Genomic DNA, 21,681 nt, shown 5'->3' on the forward strand with positions numbered 1-21,681 from the left:
GACAGTTAAGGAACTAAGATTAAGAAACTGCCAAGAAAAATTAACTGAAACCATAAGCTTGTTCATGCCTATAAATAAACTTGATTATTTGTTAATGTTACCAGCTGACTGGACTCCATGTGTACCCGTGAGAAACGGGTTGGTGGCAGCGAAGAACGCAATTACAGTGGTGGCACAGGGTCAATAGACCGTCAAATGTCCGGGGGCCCTGTGTGATCGCCACAAGGGGTGAAGAGGAGTATCTGCAGTTGCACACCACTACAAAACATATCTCCGATCTTTGCACTGGACATTCGCACATGGATTGTTGATTTTAATACAGCATCCCCCTACCTGCTACCCTCCAAATGTTTTGGACTACAATTCCAGTGAGCTCCAGTCAGTATGGCCGATGGTCAGAGATAATGCAAAATGGAATTCGCAACTTCTGGAGCGCAGCTGCACTAACATGTGATGCAATGAATTCAGACCATATATTTGGGGTACAAGCAATAGGACTGGTTGCTACAACTGATACTAGCTGAGCATTTTGTATTTATCACAGTTCTCTGTGTAGCTTAGCTGAAAGTCTTGAACATCAATTGGCTGGAATTTGGAAAATCAAATGTTCTCAAACATGCCACAAATACAGACCCATAATGATGACCACCTCTATCTTCCCAAAAAAGCATGCTTCAATTGTTGATAATCTAAGTCTTTAAATGAGGATGATGTCCTAGGGAGAAAGTGGTTGTTTGTTTTGGGGATTTTTTAGCTTGTTTGTAGGTATTAGAAAATGCTAGCATCATTCTGAGAAAATTCTGCAACATCCCAGCCTGGCCAGAGCCAATTAAAATCATTGCAAGATGACGTACACGTCTCGACTGGGGGCAGGAGAAAGTCAACCAGCAGGAGTGGAATAATCAGATCCGAGTTGATTTCCATCTGTAAGATTTAACAGATGGGCTGACTCTTCAGACTTACATAAAAACGATTAAACAAAATCCTCATGATGACTACATGATGTCTTTCACCAGACAGGACAGCTGGCAGCAAAGAAGGTTTTTGAAAAATTCCATTGCCCCAGGAATGGAAAACTACAAGATCTTTACAGTTATCAGACTGCATCTCATAGGTCCAGTATAATGAATTCCTTTCACTCTCCATAATTTAACACTAAGATTTCACCATGGGCAGTGAAATAGAGTCAAACTATGGTAGTTTTCTACCCTTCAAAGCTCAAAAACATGGACGGTTTTCTTTCAACTGAATCCTTTTTCCATTTTTAAAAAATGAATATTTTTTTCTTTATGGGTTTGTTCCATTTTGAGTGATTTTATTAATGGTTTAAAAAAAAGCATCACAGAAGAAATGTATTTCTGAAGTACGTACATCAAAATATATTAAACCTAAGCAATTCACAAGGGGGGGACAAACAACACACTCTGCTGCCCTCATATGGATGTAAATGGAAGCTATATCTGAAACAATCATTGTTTTCCCTATTCCTAAAGCTCACAGAAGGAATTTCCATTTGAAAAGGTTATAAGGTTATAATTTCTCGAATTTCCATTTGAATTTGTCATTTTGGTCCTGTTCAGTAAGCTAGAAGTTGCTAACTTGGCACCCGTGGGTGCAGCAACAGCACACTGGAGGTGTCCTTCAGCTGCCCATGTGAACCTTCTGATCTTCCTATTCTCCAACCAAATGACTCAGGGAGCAGACCAGGTGACGGCAGGTTTAATATGAGCGGAGACTTTTGCAAAGCTGGGACAAAGGCACTCTGGCTTCATCCACACCATACATTTAAAGCACATTGTTTAACACAAGGTATACGGCTAACTGAAGTTTACCCCTCACAGAGCTCCAATACTGTACGCAGCACCCTTAACAAGTTGCTTTGTTCCCAGGATTCTTGGGGGAAGTAACATGCTTTAAATGTATGATGAGTATGCAGCTGCAAGCACAGGTATTTTGCAGACCCCATCACCCCAAAATGAGCACTCGGTCCTAAAAAGTGCCCACATTCCAGCTACAAGCTTTTAACTTGTACCCCTGCTTTTCTCCATGGGAAGCAGGCAGGCAGACAACTAGCCAGTGAACTTATACCATCAATGCAATTACAGTATAAATTATGGCTTTCAGGGCACATTGTAAGCAAACCTGTCTCATTATCTATTTCAAAGACAGGCACAGCAAAAAACCACAGTGTTTGTTTATTCTGATGCGGAATATTTTTCATCAGTGCATCTCAGTGTGTTTTATAGTAATCGTTTTCACCTCAGTGAAAAACTCATAGGAATCCTTTGCTCCTTCTCTGCCTACTCCTGAGGCTTTCATGCCGCCAAAGGGCAAATTCAAGTCCCTGATAAGCCAACAGTTGGTCCACACCAATCCACACTGGAGTTTCTTAGCAACGCGATGAACCCGCCCCACATCCCTTGACCAGACAGTGGCTGCCAGTCCGTATTTGACCCCATTCGCTCTCCTGATCACTTCCTCTTCCGTGTCAAACACTGTGACGCAGGTTACAGGGCCAAAGATCTCATCCTGCATGCAACTTGAGTCATCGGCAATTTCAGTAATGACTGTCGGAAGCATGAAATACCCATTCCGGTTTCTTGTTGGAAGAGTCAAAGTATCGATCCCCTCTCCACAGAGAATTTTACCCCCTTCAGACTCTGCTTTTTTGATGTAGTTCTTTACCTATTAGGAGCAAAAGCAACAAATCATTTTTTGAAAGGGTTGCAATTTCTAATTATCCACAGACTGGCTACAGAAATATTTTATTTATTTATAGGTATAAAAGTATTTCTGAAGCATAAAATATCAGGGCAGTGCACACAAAAGAAATGCTTTTAGAAAACCTTAAAAGCATAATGTAGTAGTTGTGAAAGGTTTCAACAGCTCTGAAGGCCTTTTGGTGTAAAAAAAAAAAAAAGGTCTTCAGGAGGCTCCTGAAAGTCAAAAGTGAAGATGCCTGCCAAATCTCTGCTGGAAGATGGTTCCACAGCATGGGACCACTGACACTAAATGCCCCTGACATCTGGTTGAGGCCAGTCAGGGGGACAACTAACAGTGCACCTCCAGACTCCAGTGATTGGCCGGGGTATAAGGGCTCAAGCAGTGCTTAAGACAGCCTGGACTGTCCAGGGAAACACAAGGCCCTTGAACCTGGCTCAGCAGGATATGGGAAACCAGAGCAAGTGCTTTAGCCGATGTGTCGCACGCTGCTGGTCAGCTGCCCCCACCAGCACCCTAGTCACTGTGTTCTGCACTAGGTAAAGCTTCTGGACCAGGCCCAAGGGAAGCCCCACATAGGGTGCATTGCAGTAATCCAGTCTAATCCAAATACAGTGGTACCTCGGGTTACATATGCTTCAGGTTACAGACTCCACTAACCCAGAAATAGTACCTCGGGTTAAGAACTTTGATTCAAGTTGAGAACAGAAATTTTGCGGCGGCAGCGGGAGGCCCCATTAGCTAAAGTGGTGCTTCAGGTTAAGAACCGTTTCAGATTAAGAACGGACCTCCAGAACGAATTAACCCGAGGTACCACTGTATGGGACTTTTTCCAAGTGATTTGTACTTCACAGGCATTGCTAAATGTCAACAGCAAGCACATGGGGCAGGGGGGCAGTACAGCTTTGGGAGAAGCTTCCTAGCTCCACCTCCTCCTATTACCTACTAAAGTTGTGGAAGGTGATAGTCCAAAACCTGAAGCTCTTGCCTCAGAATCCCAGTTATGCAAGGGGCCCCCACAGACACAAAAGGCTCCCTTCTTCAGAGTATCACCTTCCATGTGTTAGAAGGGCATGGAGCTAGTGCACTCATTTGCACTGCATCTGTTTGTGGATGTTGTTTGGTAACACCTGAAGAGAGCTGTAGCGTTAGGGATTTCAGGTACTTAACTAATAATGTTGATAGTAATCAATGGTGGGGAAACCCTTGGAGCATTAAAAGTTGATATTGGCTCTTGGAAATCGGAAATATTATTTTCAATCCTGCTGTCAACATGAAATATACTCAGAGTCGCAAAGTGATTTCATGCTCTTTATTCAGCTCATAGTGGTGAGGAGGAAATGAATAAATGTCCCCTCACAGTATCTGCTTTATATACATTATTTACACAATGGGCTGCACATGATTGGCTAATTCTGGAATTCTACTGTAAGCCAATCAGGTTGTGGATTCACTTCTATCTGGAGCAGGATTGGGTGGTTCCTGCCAACCAATCATACTGCTGCATTGTTCTAGGACCAATCAGACTGCTGCATTCTGAATCCTATTGTTCTAGGACCAATCAGACTGCTGCCTTTTGGATCCTATTGTTCTAGGACCAATCAGACTGCTACAGTTTGGATCCTATTCAACTCAGTACATAACACCCCTCCCCTCTAAGTTCCAGTCCTGCCCGGGAGGTCGCATTCATAGTCCTCAAGGTATGCCGGCGGCCTACGTGTGCGTTGTGGCCTGGGGTGTTCCCTGGTCCGGGCTCCGGGTTCTGGCTCGTGTTCCAAGGATGCTGGCTGTGATGCGGCTGTTTGGTCTGGTGCAACCGGCTCGCTCAGTCGTGGTTCTGGTTCCGGTGTCCTTTCGGCCTCACGGGTCCTCTCTGTATTTACTGATTCTGCCTCTCCTGCTGGCCCCTCCTGCTCTATGGGCCTCACTGCCCCGCTGTTCCCTTGGGACTCCTCTGACCTGTCCTCCTCCTGGTTTCCTCCCGGGAATCGTCGCCGTATCTGGTCGCAGTGGCGGCGCCAGCATTGCCCCCCATCCGTTAGCACCTCGTACGACACGGGGCCAGTGACCCTGGTGATTGTGGCGGGTACCCATGCTGGGCCTGCCCCAAAATTCTTTGCGTACACTGGGTCCTGGGCCTCGAAGGTCCGGGGGTTCCTGCCTTCCCCCACCACTACCTCATCCTGAGCTCTATCGGGGTGAAGGCGGTCCAATCTGATTGCAAGGCGCCGACCCACTAGTAGTTCAGCGGGGCTCCGGCCAGTCGTTGAGCTGGGGGTGCTGTGCTGTGCTAGAAGGAATGTGGCAAGGCGGTACTCCCAGTCCCCTTGCGTCATGCGGCGAAGGGTGTCCTTGGTGGTCCGCACCATGCGTTCTGCTTGGCCATTGGTGGCAGGGTGGAACGGCGCCGAACGGATGTGGCGGATGGCGTTCTGCGCTGTGAAGGTTTGGAATTCTCCTGACGTAAATGCAGTCCCGTTGTCTGAGACGAGAGTGTCAGGGAGCCCGTGGGTTGCAAACAGCCTGCGTAGTACCCGGATGGCTGCGGACGTGGAAGTGGACGGTACCAGTGCGACTTCCAGCCATTTGGTGTAGGAGTCCACCACTATGAAGAATGTTTTCCCCTGAAAGGGGCCAGCGAAATCCACATGCAGGCGTGACCATGGTGCTCGGGCGGACTCCCAGGACTGGACTGGGGCCCTTGGGGGATCTGGGCGGGATTCTTGGCAGGCCTGGCAGTGTTTGACCCAGGCCTCTATCTCTCCATCGATCCCCGGCCACCACACATAACTCCTGGCAAGGGCCTTCATTCTTACTACCCCTGGATGTGTCTCGTGTAGGGCTGTGAGGACCCTTTTGCAGAGGGGCTGGGGAACAACGACTCTGCTTCCCCATAACAGACTCTGCTTCCCTTCTGCGTCCACCATAAATCCCAGAAAGTCCACCTGAGGCACTCCTAGTAGACATTTTTCCCGCTTCACCTTGAGACCCGCCGTCTGGAAACGGTGCAGAACGGTGCGGAGGCGGTCCTCAAACTCCTCTGGTGTGGGGCCGGCAATCAACACATCATCGAAGAAGGGGGTGACGCCAGGAATCCCTTTAAGGAGAGAGTCCATTATATTCTGGAATATGCCTGGTGCCACGCTGACACCGAATTGCAGCCGCTTTACCCTGAACGCTCCTCTGTGCGTCACAATCGTCTGTGCCTCTGCTGTGGCCTCATCTACTGGCAGCTGTTGATATGCTTGGGCCAAGTCCAGCTTGCCAAAAATTTTCGACCCAGCCAGGGTGGCAAGGACATGGCTGACCACTGGCACTGGGTATGCGTGGGCCGTGAGGGCCTTGTTTATGGTACATTTGTAGTCTGCGCAGATGCGGACCGAACCATTAGGCTTGACGGGTGTGACGATTGGGGTTTCCCAGGGAGCATTAGGCACCGGCTCCAGCACTCCTTGCTCTACGAGTCGGTCCAATTCCTCGTCTATACGGGGTTTCAAGGCGAACGGGACCCGGCGGGCCTTGAGCCTGACCGGTCGTACTGCGGGGTCAAGCTGTAGCGCAATGGGGGGGCCCGTATACTGTCCCAATTTTCCATCGAAAACCCCTGGAAATTCCTTGCATATGGCGTCCACGTCCACTTGTAAGCTAGTGTGGTTCACCCCGGTGACAGCTAGCCCCAGTGGTCCAAACCATGCCAATCCCAGTAAGCTGATGTAGGGGCCCTTGACCACAAGCAAGTCCAGTTGCCGCGTCCGCCCTCGGTATTGCACCCTGAAGGTCCCCACCCCCATTGTGGGGACCTTACGTTTCTGGAAGTCCCGGAGGGTGAATGGGGCCGGCCTGAGTTTGGGACCCCCAGTGGGACACAGTTTCCTTAAGGTCCTTGCCGAGATTATGGATAGAGTTGAACCCGTGTCAAGCTCCATGCGGCATGGGGCCCCCTCTATCTGTACCTCTACATAAATTTTCTCTACGTTGGGGTGGGGCAACTGGTATACCTGGAAGTCCGTGAGCTCCGTCGAGTTGCCTTGGTGCGTTGGGCCCCGGGACCTGGGGCTCTTGGATTGGTCATCTGATGCCTGGTGTCGGGTGGGCCGAGCCCGACACACCCGGGCGATGTGTCCCGATTTTCTGCACTGCCTGCACTCTGCGTTGCGGAAACGGCAGGTCCTCCTCTCGTGACTCTCCCCGCAGCTTGCGCAGTTCCCTCCTTCTCGTCGAGGCAGCTGTGGTCTGTGCGCTGCTTGAGTGCGCTGCTGTACTCGGTGCATCTCCTCCCTGTCGGATCCTGAGTCGTCGGTGAGGTCTTCATGGTGGACCCTCGGTTGGGATGGCAGGCTCGGCCGTGCCTCTTGGGTCGACCTCTCGGCAGCTTCTGTTGCCAGGGCCTCCTCCAGAGCGACCTGGAACGTTAGGTCCTTCTTAGCGTAGAGGCGTCGTTGCAGCTTCTCATCCTTCAGGCCACCGACGAGGCGGTCACGAAGCATGTTCTCCAGCTCTGAGAAGTTGCAGAACCGGGCGGCTTGGCGGAGAGAGGTCACAAACCCAGTTATGGTTTCCCCAGGGGCTTGCCGCTTTGCGTAGAAGGCATTTCGACGAGCCACCACTGAGGGCTGCGGCGAAAAGTGCCCCTTCAGCTGTTCCATTATTGTTTTGTATGGAACAGTAGCGACGTCTTCAGGCGCAAGGAGAGCCCGGGCGATTTCAAACGTCTCCTCTCCGCAGACGCTGAAGAATATCGCCCTCTTCTTGGCGTCTTCTTCGTCGGTGACCCCTTTGGCTTCTAGGAGGAAGGTGAAACGGGAGGCGTACGCTTCCCAGTCTCCAGATGCTGGGTTGAATGGCGAGAAGCTGCTGTTGGCTGCCATTCTGAGTTCCTTGTGCCCCGGAGCTGAAGCCTGGATACACGGTGCGAGGCAGCGGTGCGGCAGTTGGCGGTGCTGCGGTGCTGTGTGTGGCAGTCAGCTCAGCGGGATCCCATCCTCGTCGCCAGTGAAATATACTCAGAGTCGCAAAGTGATTTCATGCTCTTTATTCAGCTCATAGTGGTGAGGAGGAAATGAATAAATGTCCCCTCACAGTATCTGCTTTATATACATTATTTACACAATGGGCTGCACATGATTGGCTAATTCTGGAATTCTACTGTAAGCCAATCAGGTTGTGGATTCACTTCTATCTGGAGCAGGATTGGGTGGTTCCTGCCAACCAATCATACTGCTGCATTGTTCTAGGACCAATCAGACTGCTGCATTCTGAATCCTATTGTTCTAGGACCAATCAGACTGCTGCCTTTTGGATCCTATTGTTCTAGGACCAATCAGACTGCTACAGTTTGGATCCTATTCAACTCAGTACATAACACAACATATCTGGAAAACAAGCTTGCAAGAGGAAGCAACATTTTTAATTCCTTGTCACCTGGAGTGAATTTACATGCAATTCTAACAACTGCAGTGCTTAAATTTTGAAAGGTATACTGGGCCTCAAAATCAGCTAAAAGTTCTGCCCTGTTCCCTATCCCAAAATGACTGTGAATTTACAGTGATGTGAGAAAAAATCACTCTCTTCATGTCCTGAGGTCCTTTATTTTCAAGCCAGAAAGAAAAACAGCACTTTATTTGATCACAAATAATCAACCTTGGTTTTTCTTTTTCTTTACCTTTGCTAAATGTTCTTTACTTATCAGTGCTCCCTGGTCAATTGTGGGATCTGAGGGGTTTCCAACTTTCCACTTTTTGACAGCTTCCACAAACCTTCTCAAGAATTCATTGTAAATGTTTCTCTGAACAAAGATTCTGCTGGTGCAGAGACATATTTCACCCTAGTAATAGGATGGAGAGGCAGGAGGGAAGAAAAAATATCGGTCAGGGATGAAAAATGTGATTTGTCTTAATCCAGATTCATTTATACTTGTCTTCTGCTTTCAATATATATTGATTCTAGATCCTAGCTGTTCACCAAAGTAGGTGTGGTTACTTACTGCCCCATTCCCCAGCACATGCTACCTGAGGCCCTGGAATTACTCCATCAAGTGCAAATATCAGCATGTGGTTATATTGTTTGCCCCTAGTACCACATAGACATTAGCTATCTTAACAGATGTGAGCTCCTAACTCCATGTTTGCCCAGATAACAGGGTGGAAGGTCACTTACAGGGACAATAATTAGGTATGAGAAGGGATATTTAACTCCTCTTGTAGCTACTGATTATCTCCTGTCAATCTACACACACACACACAACACACACACACACACTTTTTTCCCTACAATCAAATTCACTTCTAATTTCAGACCCAGATTGGGGGCAGGGGCAGTAATCTTTTGGAGGAATTTGCAGGGATGAATTGATAGGTGCTCTCTCCCACTCAGATTCTCTGCTGGAAAATCCCTCCCTGGGATGTCCTGGTCCTCACCTTCTCTATTTCCCATTGCAAATATTATTCATCCCATCACCACCACACGTGCCTGTTCACAACAGCAGTGATGTCCAGCTCATGTGTGAAAAGGCCGTCAGACATTTGACTGACACCACTGAGTGAAGGAATATCAAGTAACAGATGTTTCGTGTTTGAATCAGCTGAGGACAGCCTTTTCAAATAGATCTTTGGTGATCACTCGTGGCCAGGTAAGATAGTCTTCCATGAACACAGTCTTAACAATTCTGGATCCACACGTCCTTCCACAGTGGGAATGCAGCCTATATGGCCACAGCGCTGGATGGGGCGAATGAGATGACAAAGGCTGCAGCTTCCAAAACAGTAACTGAATGTTTAAAAGTGTTAACCATTTCTGCGTGGAAATTTGGAGCAAATTACCCACACAAGCCTGTCATCTGATTGATATCACACTGTGCTTCCTGCATAATTACTGAACAGCGACACCACTGAAGTTTGCAATTAGTCAACTTGGAAAACGGATCTGATCAATTTGTGATGCTCAATTAACAAATGCCATCCCTCTGGATCTTAATGACTAACAAGCTTCTGCACCTGGACAGCCAACATTCAGCAGACGAGGGAGCTAAAGCAAACAGTGCATGTGAGGAGATCACTGCAAATTCCTTACCATTTATTGAAGATTTTGTTAAAACTCTGATGGGCTGTGTGAAATCAACACATAATTTGTGCTGCATGTGAGGAGGGGGGGAAAACACTTATCTATCATATTCCACAACCCAGCTTTTTAAATGTGTGTGTGTGTGCGCGTGCACAGATCTATGGCATAAAAACAGTTAATCAAAACCTCTAGCAACAATTGCAATAATATTTACCTAGGCAAGTTTCTAAATGTGGAATTTAAGTGTGGGTTCCACTTGCACTGCAACGGCATATAGGCTCTACAGATCTGTGTGTGCAGCCAAGGGACCCTCGTTGCACCTCCTCCAAGCATCCCATTCAACAGCAAATTGACTACCCAATCAAATAATCAAATCAACCAAGCAATTCTTCCTTGGTGACCATATATTCTCTACTGAGGCATCTCAAGCCTTTTGATTGTAGCTGAATGAATTTTTCATTGCCTCCCACTGCTAATTCTACCAAGTACTCTCTTACATGTAAATATGATTCCAAGTGGTACTACAGCACTACACATGGTGGGGTGTAGGGGGGTGTAGGTGGCAATTAATGCATGTTTCATTGCCATCTATCATACCCAAGCACTCTTCTACTGTAGGGGGATTTTTCCAAGTGACCTTCTGCCACAGGACTATCAGGGTGTGGGCGTCTTCTTGCTGTTGTCAATATGTTCCTCAGATTCTCAAGTATCTCAGATGCATTTGCTTGGTATGGCAACTAGACAACAGTTCCCAATGTGCAAGTGGAATTATACGCATGGCACCAGATAATACCAACACTCACGGGGTGTCAGAAACACCATCTGTGCACTTGCATCAACACATCTACGGACTAGGAGGGAATTCTCAAACAGAACTCAAATTTTCTCTGAACATGCTCTGAGGAAGCTGAAAAAGCACTAGCCAATAATAAATCAAGAGGATTAGCATTTGCTTATTCATTCCTATCACTTGATATTTATGTCTTGGTATCCACTCAGTTTGTCCCTTGTGGGATAGCCTTGTAGAAATCAGTTCCCGTATTCAAAATTACCCCCTCAGGATAAAATTCTGTTAGGGAGGGCATGCACATTTTTGGAGTTTCAAAAGCAAAGCAATGAACTTAGTATCAAGAGACAGGGAGTTGCCCGCTTTCCATACCTGATTCGCAAAGCTGGATCTTACAGAAGTAGGAACACATTCATCTAAGTTGGCATCCTCAAAGATGATAGCTGGATTTTTTCCTCCAAGCTCCAGAGAGAGCTTCTTACAATACGGAGCACTCCTTTCAATGATGCGCTGGCCAGTGAGAGTGCTTCCCGTGAAGGAAATCAATGACACCTTGGGATGAGAAACTAGAGCATCTCCAGCTTTCGGACCACTCCCAAATATGATGTTCACCACACCTGGAGGAATACCTTGCAGGTAGAAATAAAGAAAACATCAACACTCTTTCTCTTTGTAAACGTGGTAGCATGCTGCTTTAAAGACTACCCTGCATCCTATAGCAATATACAGGTATACACATTGGGATGCAAATGTGTCAACTGTTTTGTTACTATACAGTGGTACCTCGGGTTAAGAACTTAATTCGTTCTGGAGGTCCGTTTTTAACCTGAAACAGTTCTTAACCTGAGGTACCACTTTAGCTAATGGGGCCTCCCACTGTTGCTCCGCCGGCGCCACACAATTTCTGTTCTCATCCTGAAGCAAAGCTCTTAACCAGAGGTACTATTTCTGGGTTAGCGGAGTCTGTAACCTGAAGTGTCTGTAACCTGAAGCATCTGTAACCCGGGGAACCACTGTATTGACACTATGCAGATTGATTTACAGAAAATATGACACCCCTATACTAATACATCATTTGGGGAATTACCTGCTTTATTGAGAAGCTTGCACATCATCCAAGCAGTAGCAGATGTCATCTCACTGGGTTTGGCAATGACAGTGTTTCCATACGCAATAGCCGGCGCAATTTTCCAGGTCAGCAAGTAAAGTGGCAAATTCCAAGGACTAATTAAGCCAGCTTTATTTTTATTGTCATTTTTTAAGGAGAGAAATGAAATAAATTGGTTTAAAATGGGAGTCTTGACATTTTGACAAAAGTTGAGATTCCCCAATACCCAGCATGGCAACACTGCATGAGCTTCAACTGTTTTTCCTTCTACTCTACCCTCAAGGACTCATTCTGGCTGCTAGCCTACAGAGGAAATATTCATCTGTGTAGGGCGAGGGCAAAATTTTTCAGCCAGAGGATCATATTTCCTTCTGTGCAACTATCCAGAGGACACATGGCTGTGGTGGGTGGGGCCAGAGGGAAAAGTGTGTTTAGAATCATAGAATTGTAGAGCTGGAATGGACCACGAGAGTCATCTAGTCCAGTCCCCTGCAATGCAGGAATATTTTGCCCAAGATGCAGCTGAAACCCATGATCCCGAGATTAAGAGTCCCATGCTCTACTGACTGAGCCATCCTACCTCGGCAAAGCAGTGCGACTCTTGCCTTCGTGCAGTAGGCTACACCCCTCTCTGTCCTCCATCCAAGATAAGCAAGAAGCATTATGAATTTCAAGACCAGACCATTTTAGCAACAAGAGAGAGGCGGCATATGCTGCCAGTTAAAATTTGACCCATATGCTCACACTAAACAAACTTTATAGGGCAGTCCAGATTTGAAGATTGAGAGGCAGACTTTTTTGTGTGGAAGGAATTTTTTTTTGAAAGGTTTTTATTATTAAAATAATTCAGCATTAATACACACATTTTGTGTGGAAGGAATTGAATGAATGTGGGATATATAAGGTATATATTAGACTGGCTGAGAGGCTCAGATGAAGAATCTTTGTTATTTCCTGTTTTACAACTTAAATATCAATTACTGACTAGTGCAGAGTGGCAATAGCTGCGATTGAAACATTTGCTGGTGTCTATTTATGGCATACTTGCTTTGTGTGCTTCGGCACCTCCTAAACTGTTGGAGGGAATCACTGGGTCCTTACAGAAAGCTAAACCTTTCATTGTTGCTTGTAAATGCTTAATTACACAGAATGTTTCCTTAGATTTGAAATTGAGATTGATCCAGCAAAAGTTAATATTTTGAGTATACTGGAGTCCACAAGGCTTGCATAGGAAGCAGCTGTCCAATGCACCAGGATGTTGAGGTATAATGCTGAGAACACCTTGTTGAGGCATAGTAGTAGTAGTAGTAGTAGTAGTAGTAGTAGCAGCAGCAGCGGCAGCAATAATATTTTAAAATTCTGAAGTAAAATTGTGACACCTAGTGGCATATCTGTGGAATTCCATAAACAGAAAGCACATTACGTTTTATCAGAATGTGGGATTAAAAGCTTGTATTTAAAATGTGAAATTTATCTGCTCTTCCCATTTACAAAAGCTTCATACTCCATTGAAGGTTATGGGATGTTGTGTTTTGTTGTAAAATCTATGGTGTGCAAAACTGTAAAAACAAAGAAACAAGGGATGGAAATTGTAGGCATATTCTGGGGCATGGCTTGATGTAGATTGGAATGTGATTTATTTTGTTAAATTATCTGAAATACTTTATTCAGACCATTGAGCTATGGCCCTTCCTCATGTTGTCCTCGTTAACCTTTGAGGTGGTAAATTCTGGAATGGGCTCAGGCCGCAATAGATCCTAACAAAGGTGTCCGGGTCACAGCTGAGCACTGCTGGGTCGTGTGCAAACAGCACACTCCATAATAGGCCTTACCAATTCCCACAGGTGTTCTCTCAGTATAATGCATACAGCCCACATGGTCCATCTGTGTACATTCTGCTGTCTGGTGAAGGATGGACGTCGAAAAGAAACGGAAATTGTATACAGATCGGGGGATGTCCACCATTCTAGCAAACGTAATGGTTTTCCCTGAAACAGAGAACCAGTTGACAAATACCACGGAGCTTTTGTTATTTAAGCAAGGAATTAATTGCCCAGCTTTCATAGCTAGTGCCCCCACCCCACTGCAACCACTACAACTTACATGCAGTTTACAGAAATGTGCAGGGAAGCACGCAGTTGTACTTGATGAGGCGTGCAAGTATTATGTATTGATTATGCAAAACGAAGAGCAAGTAGGAAGGTGAAAACTCAAAGAGAACACCATTTCCTTCACCCTATTACCACTTGGAAGCGCAGCCCAAACAGGCTTCTGTCTTTACCTTGATCCTTTGATTCTGCTTGAGCAAATGACTCCAGATCTTCTTCAATAAGGTCTGCCAACTTGCTCATTATTTTTGACCTTTCCTGGGGGCTTTTGGCCGACCAGCCTGGGAAAGCATTTTGGGCAGCAGTGACAGCCGCCTCCACCTTAAAAAGATGAATGAATGCAGTTTGGGTGGTGTTCAGCAAAACCAAAATGCACAGTGTATGTTAACCGAAATTATGAGGAAAAGGGGGGAAAGGCCGTTGCTTCGTGGCAAAGCACCAAGTTCACTCCTTGGCATCTCCAGGTAGGGCTAGGATGGACTCCAGTCTGGAACCCAGACCGTCAGTATAGACAATATTGAGCTAAGAAGATCAATAATTTGAATCTGCATAAGGCAGCTTCCGATGTATTTATTGTATCACCCTTTCCATGACTCACTTCAAGCCAGGGCACCATTCCAAGTAGAAAACCATAGCAGAAATACACGGGGGAAATTAATAAGTATTAAAAATAGGCTCTAGAGCAGGGATGTGGAATGAGTGGCCCTTCAGATGTTGTTGAGTTTCGATTTTTATCAGTCCCAACTAGCATGGCCAATGGCCATGGGCGATGGGAGTTGGAGTCCAACAACATCAGGAGGACCACAGATATTGCACCCCTACTCTGGAGCATATATAAATTGCTTCTTAGCTACCTAGATCAACCACAGCCACCAGCCATGTATGAGAGTAGTGTTCAGAATCAGCAGTTATCACAACTGTTGAGGGAAGCTTTTAGTGTGTGATGCTGTATTGTGCTCTATGTTTGATGAGAGCCACACAGAGTGGCTGGGGCAACCCAGTCAGATGGGCAGCATACTACTGCTACTACTATTAGACTTATCTTCTGGGCAGCTGTGAGACAGGCACCTCTTCTTTAGAAGCAGAAGTTAAGCTATTGCCAAGACTATCGCTTGACTTGCCCAATGTTAGATCTACAAATGTTGTTGGGTCTATAACTTGCACCATCCTCAGACACTGGCCATGCTGGCTAGGAATGATGGGACTTGTAAACTGGGGACCCAAAGTTGGAGAAGGATGTGTTAGCCCTGTCTAGGAACAATACTCTTCCGTCTGTATGTCATCTTCCAATTTATTACATTAGGTGGCACTGTTGAGCTTTCGTTTTAAGGGTAATAGCAAGAAACTACAGTAGCTGTTTCTCCAGTTCGCAAATGTGCTTATGGGCCCCAAAAGATTAGCAACTCCTGTGCTAAGCAGCAACCAGGAACAACAGAAACCCATCTGGCCTCAATGAATATGAGGAGCACTGATGACCCAGTGGAGTGGAAGAAGAACACAAGCACTGAAAAAGCAGCAGGCCGGTCTGAACAGTCATCTAAAAGTCAAGTTTACACATTTGCCAAAAGCTGTTGTCAAACTCTCACCAACCCTATCATGATGTTTGGGTGAGGAAATGTTATCTTCCAGATGTTGTTGAACACCAGTTACCATGAAGTCTCAGTCCAGTCTGGCCAATGGTTACAGTTCATAGGAGTTGGAGTCTATCATCATCTGGGGAACCATAGGATCCCCACCCTTGGTTTAGGACCAGTCATCACATAGACAGAAGCCAGCAGATTGTGCATTTTCCCAGTCTCATCACTGACTGTCGCTGGCAGGGAATGCAGAAAGTGGGGGCCCTGATCCGCATGAGGAATGCTCTTAGATGTTACAGCAAGGATTACGAGAGTGTTCCACAGCAGTTACCAAGCCTTGAAATAAAAATGGAGCCCACTGCAAGTTTTTTCCCCCTAAGGAGTACACAAACACTCCATCTCTATCTCCATCTATGTAAGTGCACATACAAATGGAGGACACAGCCTTGGGGAAGGCTGGATCACAGGTCAATGCAAGTGGCTACTTGAAGTTCTTCTCTAAACATACTTGATCAAATATAAAATCACCCCTTCTGTTTACATACAGAAGCAAACTAGGAAAGCACAAAGCTTCAGGCAGCAAGTTTAAACTTTAGCAAACCCAGCTAGTTACACTTCAACCATTACTTATCAGTGCTTAGCAAATATTTGATAGACTGGCAATGCTGAAGGTTGACGTGAAACTGCAAAAACATATATGTCGGTTTGTTTTTTTGCAACTTCAGTCATTACAAATAGATATTTTGATTTAACTCAGTTCTTTTCAAAGCCTTAAGGAATAATACATTAGGTGTAAGAGGCCATGAACACAGTCATGTAACAAGCAATTAATTGCCTTTTCAAAAACTTCAAGGGAAAGTACATTAAACTTGGGTAGGAACATCAAGGGCTTCAACTAGTGGAAAGTTTTGATTCAAAGATTTTAAAGCTTCAAACCAATGCCATTAACCAATGCCACACAGACGTTCTATGCAAATATTTAGCAGCATAATACAAAACATAAGGCAATTTCACTATTAGTTTTATACTGGAGAAAACTTAAACAAATAATATCAGCTGCAAACCATTTTTGTTAATTGTCCAGGCAATTACCCTGATATCATGACAAGGAGTTGAATCTATACAGGAACTCACCTCCTCTCTGCCACTGTCTGGCACCTTGCAATAAACTTCTCCTGTAGACGGGTCATAGGAATCTAAATATGAGGAGCAAGGAATAAATTGGCCTCCTATATAGTTCTCCAAAACCAAGTGAGTCTTTGAGCCGGCCATTGTGACTCCGTTGGCATGATCCGAGTACTTTCAGTGAGCTTTCAGTTCATAGTGCACATCTATTGATTTATGCTTGTAAGCCAGAGCTCCTCCCTCCCTCCCTTTAACTTCGTTAACTGGATCTCCGAATGGGAAATTTCCATCTCTCTTCAGACAATGCTAGATACCATGGACATATGCTGATGATAATGCCCAATTCACTTGTTTGTTTTCTAGATTATGATGCCCACACAGGATGATTTTACCATGTACATGTGGTGGTGAGTGTCTGAAACTGGTATTGGTACAACTTTGCATAAAATAGCCAACATGTGAAAAAAAATCCAAATGCCTCTCTACACAAAATACATGATTGATTCAGTGCAGACTTCAAATGTGAACATTACTTGATGCGAGAGGAAACAGGCATGGAATGTATAGGCTGATAATTATTATATGTAACAAATTACCCTACTGTAGCAGGCCTTCGGCTGGGTATATATTAAGCACACACAACTTTCCCTTTAAATTTATTAATTCATCTTCATGGGCTTAAGGCTAGTTCCAAAAATATTTAGATCGCTGTAAGTGGTTTTTTACTTACCTCTAGAAGCAGGTATATTAGCTGTTGCTCAGTTAAAATTGTGCAGATGTATTGCATTTTAAGCTATCTGCACAATAAGAATCCAAAATAGACTTAAAAAACCAACTGTAATGCAATCCAGCATGCTATGACCTCCAAATAAGAAAGACTAGGGATTATGTGCATTGAACACACATGGAAATTATACAATCGATATTTCAGTGGCCCTGAAACCATCTCCCTCCCCCTTGACTTGCATGATAAGCTATCAGGTTCTTCTTTAGGAAACTGCAAGTTTTCCTCTAAAACTCTAAACTGCAAGTTTTCCTCTAATGTGATGGTGATCCTCTGGGCTGCATCCCACCAAGTTATCCCATTTGCACAAGGACTTCCAGCTTCACAACAAAACATTCTCCACCTTTCATTCTGCTGCATTCCCCCGCTCCTCAATCTGTTCTGCGGTTCCCTCAAACCCCCAGAGCAGATGTGGGTGTGCACAAGGGAGATATGGAGAGGAGAAGTTCTGTTGTGCAATCAGTTCCAGAGCCACTGCCGATCTGATGAGGCAAAGTACAGGGGCAGAATTCCCACCCCCAAAGACAGTGATGACCACTATCTACACCAACAAAAGATAGACTGATCATCTTCATTTTAGAAGTACTGGCATTGTAGCTCATTTAGACCATGTAATTGATAGGTGAAGAGAAAATCAATACACTTGACCTGTCTTTAAAAGATGGCCCATGTAAAGGTAAGATTCCAGGAGTTGCTGTAGACTTTGTGGGTGTTCTGAGATGTGCAGAGTGCTTATACACCTTCAGACTTAGGTGTTATCTGCTGGTATGCACCTATGTCTTTACAAGTTCACATCATTTGACAAGGGGTCTTGTTTACTGCCCCTCATAACCAACTGTACCCCTTGTGCCAAGATTTTATTTATACAAGCCAACATGAACAGAAACAAATATTATGCTCAGGCCAAGCTACTTTATTCTTCTACAATCTAAAAAATAAAAATAGCCATTATTGGACTAACTAGGGCTACACAAATAAGTTTTAAATTAATTTGGAATAGAAAGAAATTAATGGTTAATAATGGTTTCTAAAACAGAAGGAAACAGGGTTCTTTGAAAATGTATTTGTATAAAATTTGGAACGCTATAGCCCAATTGAATTAATTTATGAAATAATGTGCAGCAGGTAAGCAGTGCCCCCCACCCAAAAATAAATTGTAAACAATGTTTAAGGCTGGAAGTAACATGCTTTCCCCCCATGATGAATCATTGTCCTTTAACACATCATTCTGATAAACTTTTCATAAAGGTCCTCTAGAGTTACCAATGATGGTTTAAATGGGAAATAGAGTGAAACTTGTGCAGTAAGAAAGTGCAACGTGTATTTCCCTATTGGCATACTATTTTGAAGCAAGGACAGCTTCAAAATGTTTGAAGAACACCTGGTATTTCATCTCCTCCTCTTAGAAAGGTAATTGCCTTTGCTCCTTCCACTGACATGACTGGATTCATCAAATAAGCATATTTGGACATATGATTTCATTTGGTTGGATTGCAGAAGTTCTGGCACAGTCATCATTCTTTTATCTAAAAAGAAGAAGAAGAATTCAAAATTTTCAGAGAAGACATTGGCATTTATCCAAAGTGTACAAATGCAAAGACCTGGAACCAGGTTTGAAGATGTTACTGGGCAAGGCCAGCACACAAGCTGACCAGATTTTATTTATTTTTTACCTTTCACAGCTAACAGCAGGGGTGGGGAGTGGTAAGAATAGTAAGAGGGAGGGGAGAATTTTATATTGGGGAAATGGCATAGAGGAAAGGTGTTTTTTAAAAAAAATAAAAATAAAACCCTCTCCTAGCAGCACAGCTCCAATGCAAAATTTCTTGCCCTCACAACCTGCTTTTAAACAAGCAAGCAAAGAGACATTTGGTGATCCAAGCGCAGATCCTCCATCATCACATCTAGTTTGGCGCTTAACCTTTTATGAAAGAACTCAGCAAGACTTCTCTGCCTAAGATCACTGCGAGGTTCCCAAAACAAAATGTCGGTGTGTTTGGAACTTTGGAAAAGAATGGCAACTGAGCGGGAGATATGATAGAGGTTGAGGAGATTATACATGGTGTGGAGAAACGAGAGACCCAGAACAAACAAAAGTGTTCTTCACATATTACATAGTTTACAGACTCTGTTGTCACAAGTTGTAATGGGCTCAGATGGCTTTAGTTAAGATCTGACACATTTATGAAGAACAGGTTTTTATCAATAGATATAAGCCATCGAAGACCAAAAAAACCTCTGGGTTCAGAGGCAGTATTCCACTGAACAGTAACTGAGTCTGTGCACCACTAGTGAATAGTAGGTGGTTTGTGTGTGTTACCTTTATGGCCTAGGAACAAGATGTTGGACTGGGTGGACCATTGGTCGGATCCAGCATGGCTCTTCTATTAATTGGGACTTGTGTAAGAGCAATGGGGTATTGCACACAAGGGCTACCTTCTTCTAGCCATGTTGAGCTTGGGATGTTACTAAGCACATAAATGAGTGAAGAGCTGCAAGCACAGCTCTTTGAAAGTGTACTGACACATCATTCCATGAAGCCATTTCTGCAGTTAGCTAAAATGCTGCCCAACTGTAAGGTTTAAAAAGTGCACACGCAAAACCTTCACAATTTTCGTTCAGGAAGATGACTCTTATGCCACCCTGCCTCAAGAAAAGTTGTGCCACTCAACTGCACAGACAATTCATCACATGACCTACTTGGCATCTCTGAAATACTAAAAACAAATAAAAAATGCTTACATATACCACAGCCAAATAATGCCTTTTAAGCAGTATGCATTTTAACATAGCAGTCTCCTCTGAACTAAAACCACAACTTCGCCTTTCTTCACATTGTACCTTCTAAGAAGTTTGGATGGGCAGATAAGGCCGAATCAAGCTATTCAAACATGTACCTCTCAAGTGACATGCTGTGGATTAAGGGAAGTGAAATGCTGCCACTTTCTGCATTACAACAAGCAGCTGATCCACCATCTAATTTTCCGAGACAGACCATCTTGTGAGAGCCTGATGCCCAACCTATTGAGGACTGGGATGACCAAGCCTCTTCTTACAGATTCCCAAACCCCAATCAAAGTAGGAGCGATGCTGGGCTAAACCACCTCCATCAAGGGAAAAAACCCCACAGTCAGCTAATTAAAGGATAGCATAAGAAACGTACAAATCACTAAGGAAAAATAAGGAAGGCAAGATATGATTGCCATCTTCAAATACCCAAAGGGCTGTCACGTGGAAGATAGAGCAAGCTTCTTTTCTACTGCTCTGGAGGGTAGGACCCATACTAACTATCAGGAACAACTTTGTGTCAGAAAGAGCTGTTAGATTGTGGAACAGTCTCCTTAGGGAGGTTGTGGCCTCTCTTTCATTGGAAGCTTTAAGCAAAGGTTGGATGGCCATCTGCTATGGATGCTTTAGCTGAGATTCCTGCATTGCAGGGGGTTGGACTAGATGACTTTGGGGGTCGCTTCCAACTCTACAATTCTATGATTCTATGAGAATTGAGACCTGGACAGAAAAGCGTTTACAAAGATTTTGGCTTGGGAGACGAAAAAAGTGCTAATATTTCTAAGTGGTTGTTGTTTATTTCCTTTAAAATGTTTAATAAAAGAGTCTCATTTCCAAGCCTGATTAGCTATTCAAGTAGTCTGTAGTTCATTGTGGGTGATTTTTTGAAACAAGTGGCTGGAACCTCAATGCAAAGAATATACCACTTCATGATCTATCATTATAGAGCATGCATACAAACACATGCTATACCTCCGTCACAACTCCCGCAGCTATGGTGGAGCCACTGTAGCGCAACATGAACCTTCCAAGTTCTTTGAAGTCTTTATAAAGTTCCAGAGCAACAGGCCTTTGTGTTTGCAGTTCTACTAAAGCATTCTGTCCTTTAGTCAAACACCTGTAAGGAGAAAAGAGCAACAGTTCATATACATTGTTATTGGATCTATTATTGTGCCTGTACACATGTGTTCAAGGAAAACACACATTTTGGGGAATTAGTAATAGCAACTTTGGAATATTTACTGGAGACAAATGCTCACTGCAGACAGGATTGCATTGTAGATTCAGGTAGGTAGCCATGTGGGTCTGACACAGTCGAAATAAATAAGAAAAAAAATTAAAAATTGTCCAGTAGCACCTTAGAGACCAACTAAGTTGGTTCTGGGTATAAGCTTTTGTTTGCATGCATGTAGTATCTGAAGCAGTGTGTATGCACACGAAAGCTTATACCCAGAACAAACTTAGTTGGTCTCTAAGGTGCTACGGGAACATTTCTTTCTTTTTTTTTATTAGAATTGTATTGGTTAGAATTACTGAGCTTACTTTGGAGAATTTAGCAGTACCAATGAAAACCATTGGCTTGCTTCAAAAAGACAGGAGTGGTCACACTGTAATCACAGCTGTGT

At 44.4% G+C, this 21,681-nt stretch overlaps 2 protein-coding genes across 2 annotated transcripts in view; both read right to left on the reverse strand.

The window, feature by feature from the left end:
- Positions 1–1,294: 1,294 nt before the first annotated feature.
- On the reverse strand, positions 1,295–16,731 carry ALDH8A1 (aldehyde dehydrogenase 8 family member A1). Its single transcript, XM_080999697.1, has 7 exons — positions 16,495–16,731; positions 13,957–14,104; positions 13,508–13,663; positions 11,655–11,804; positions 10,940–11,196; positions 8,384–8,545; positions 1,295–2,685 (listed from the first exon to the last, which is right to left on the reverse strand). Exons 1-7 carry the CDS (start codon positions 16,630–16,632, stop codon positions 2,221–2,223), a joined length of 1,476 nt encoding a protein of 491 aa, XP_080855823.1. The 5' UTR covers positions 16,633–16,731; the 3' UTR covers positions 1,295–2,220.
- A 1,430-nt stretch (positions 16,732–18,161) lies between these two features.
- The window catches only part of HBS1L (HBS1 like translational GTPase), a 42,618-nt gene continuing 39,098 nt past the window's right edge, over positions 18,162–21,681 (reverse strand). Inside the window, exons 17-18 of the mRNA XM_080999655.1 lie at positions 21,029–21,173; positions 18,162–18,795 (exon numbers count right to left, since the gene is read on the reverse strand). Coding sequence (XP_080855781.1) covers positions 18,784–18,795; positions 21,029–21,173 — 157 coding nt within the window. The 3' untranslated portion in view covers positions 18,162–18,783. The remainder of the gene's footprint in view (positions 18,796–21,028; positions 21,174–21,681) is intronic.

The sequence above is a fragment of the Podarcis pityusensis genome (genome assembly GCF_964106645.2).
Source record: "Podarcis pityusensis genome assembly, chromosome: 3".
In the NCBI taxonomy this organism is placed as follows: domain Eukaryota; kingdom Metazoa; phylum Chordata; class Lepidosauria; order Squamata; family Lacertidae; genus Podarcis; species Podarcis pityusensis.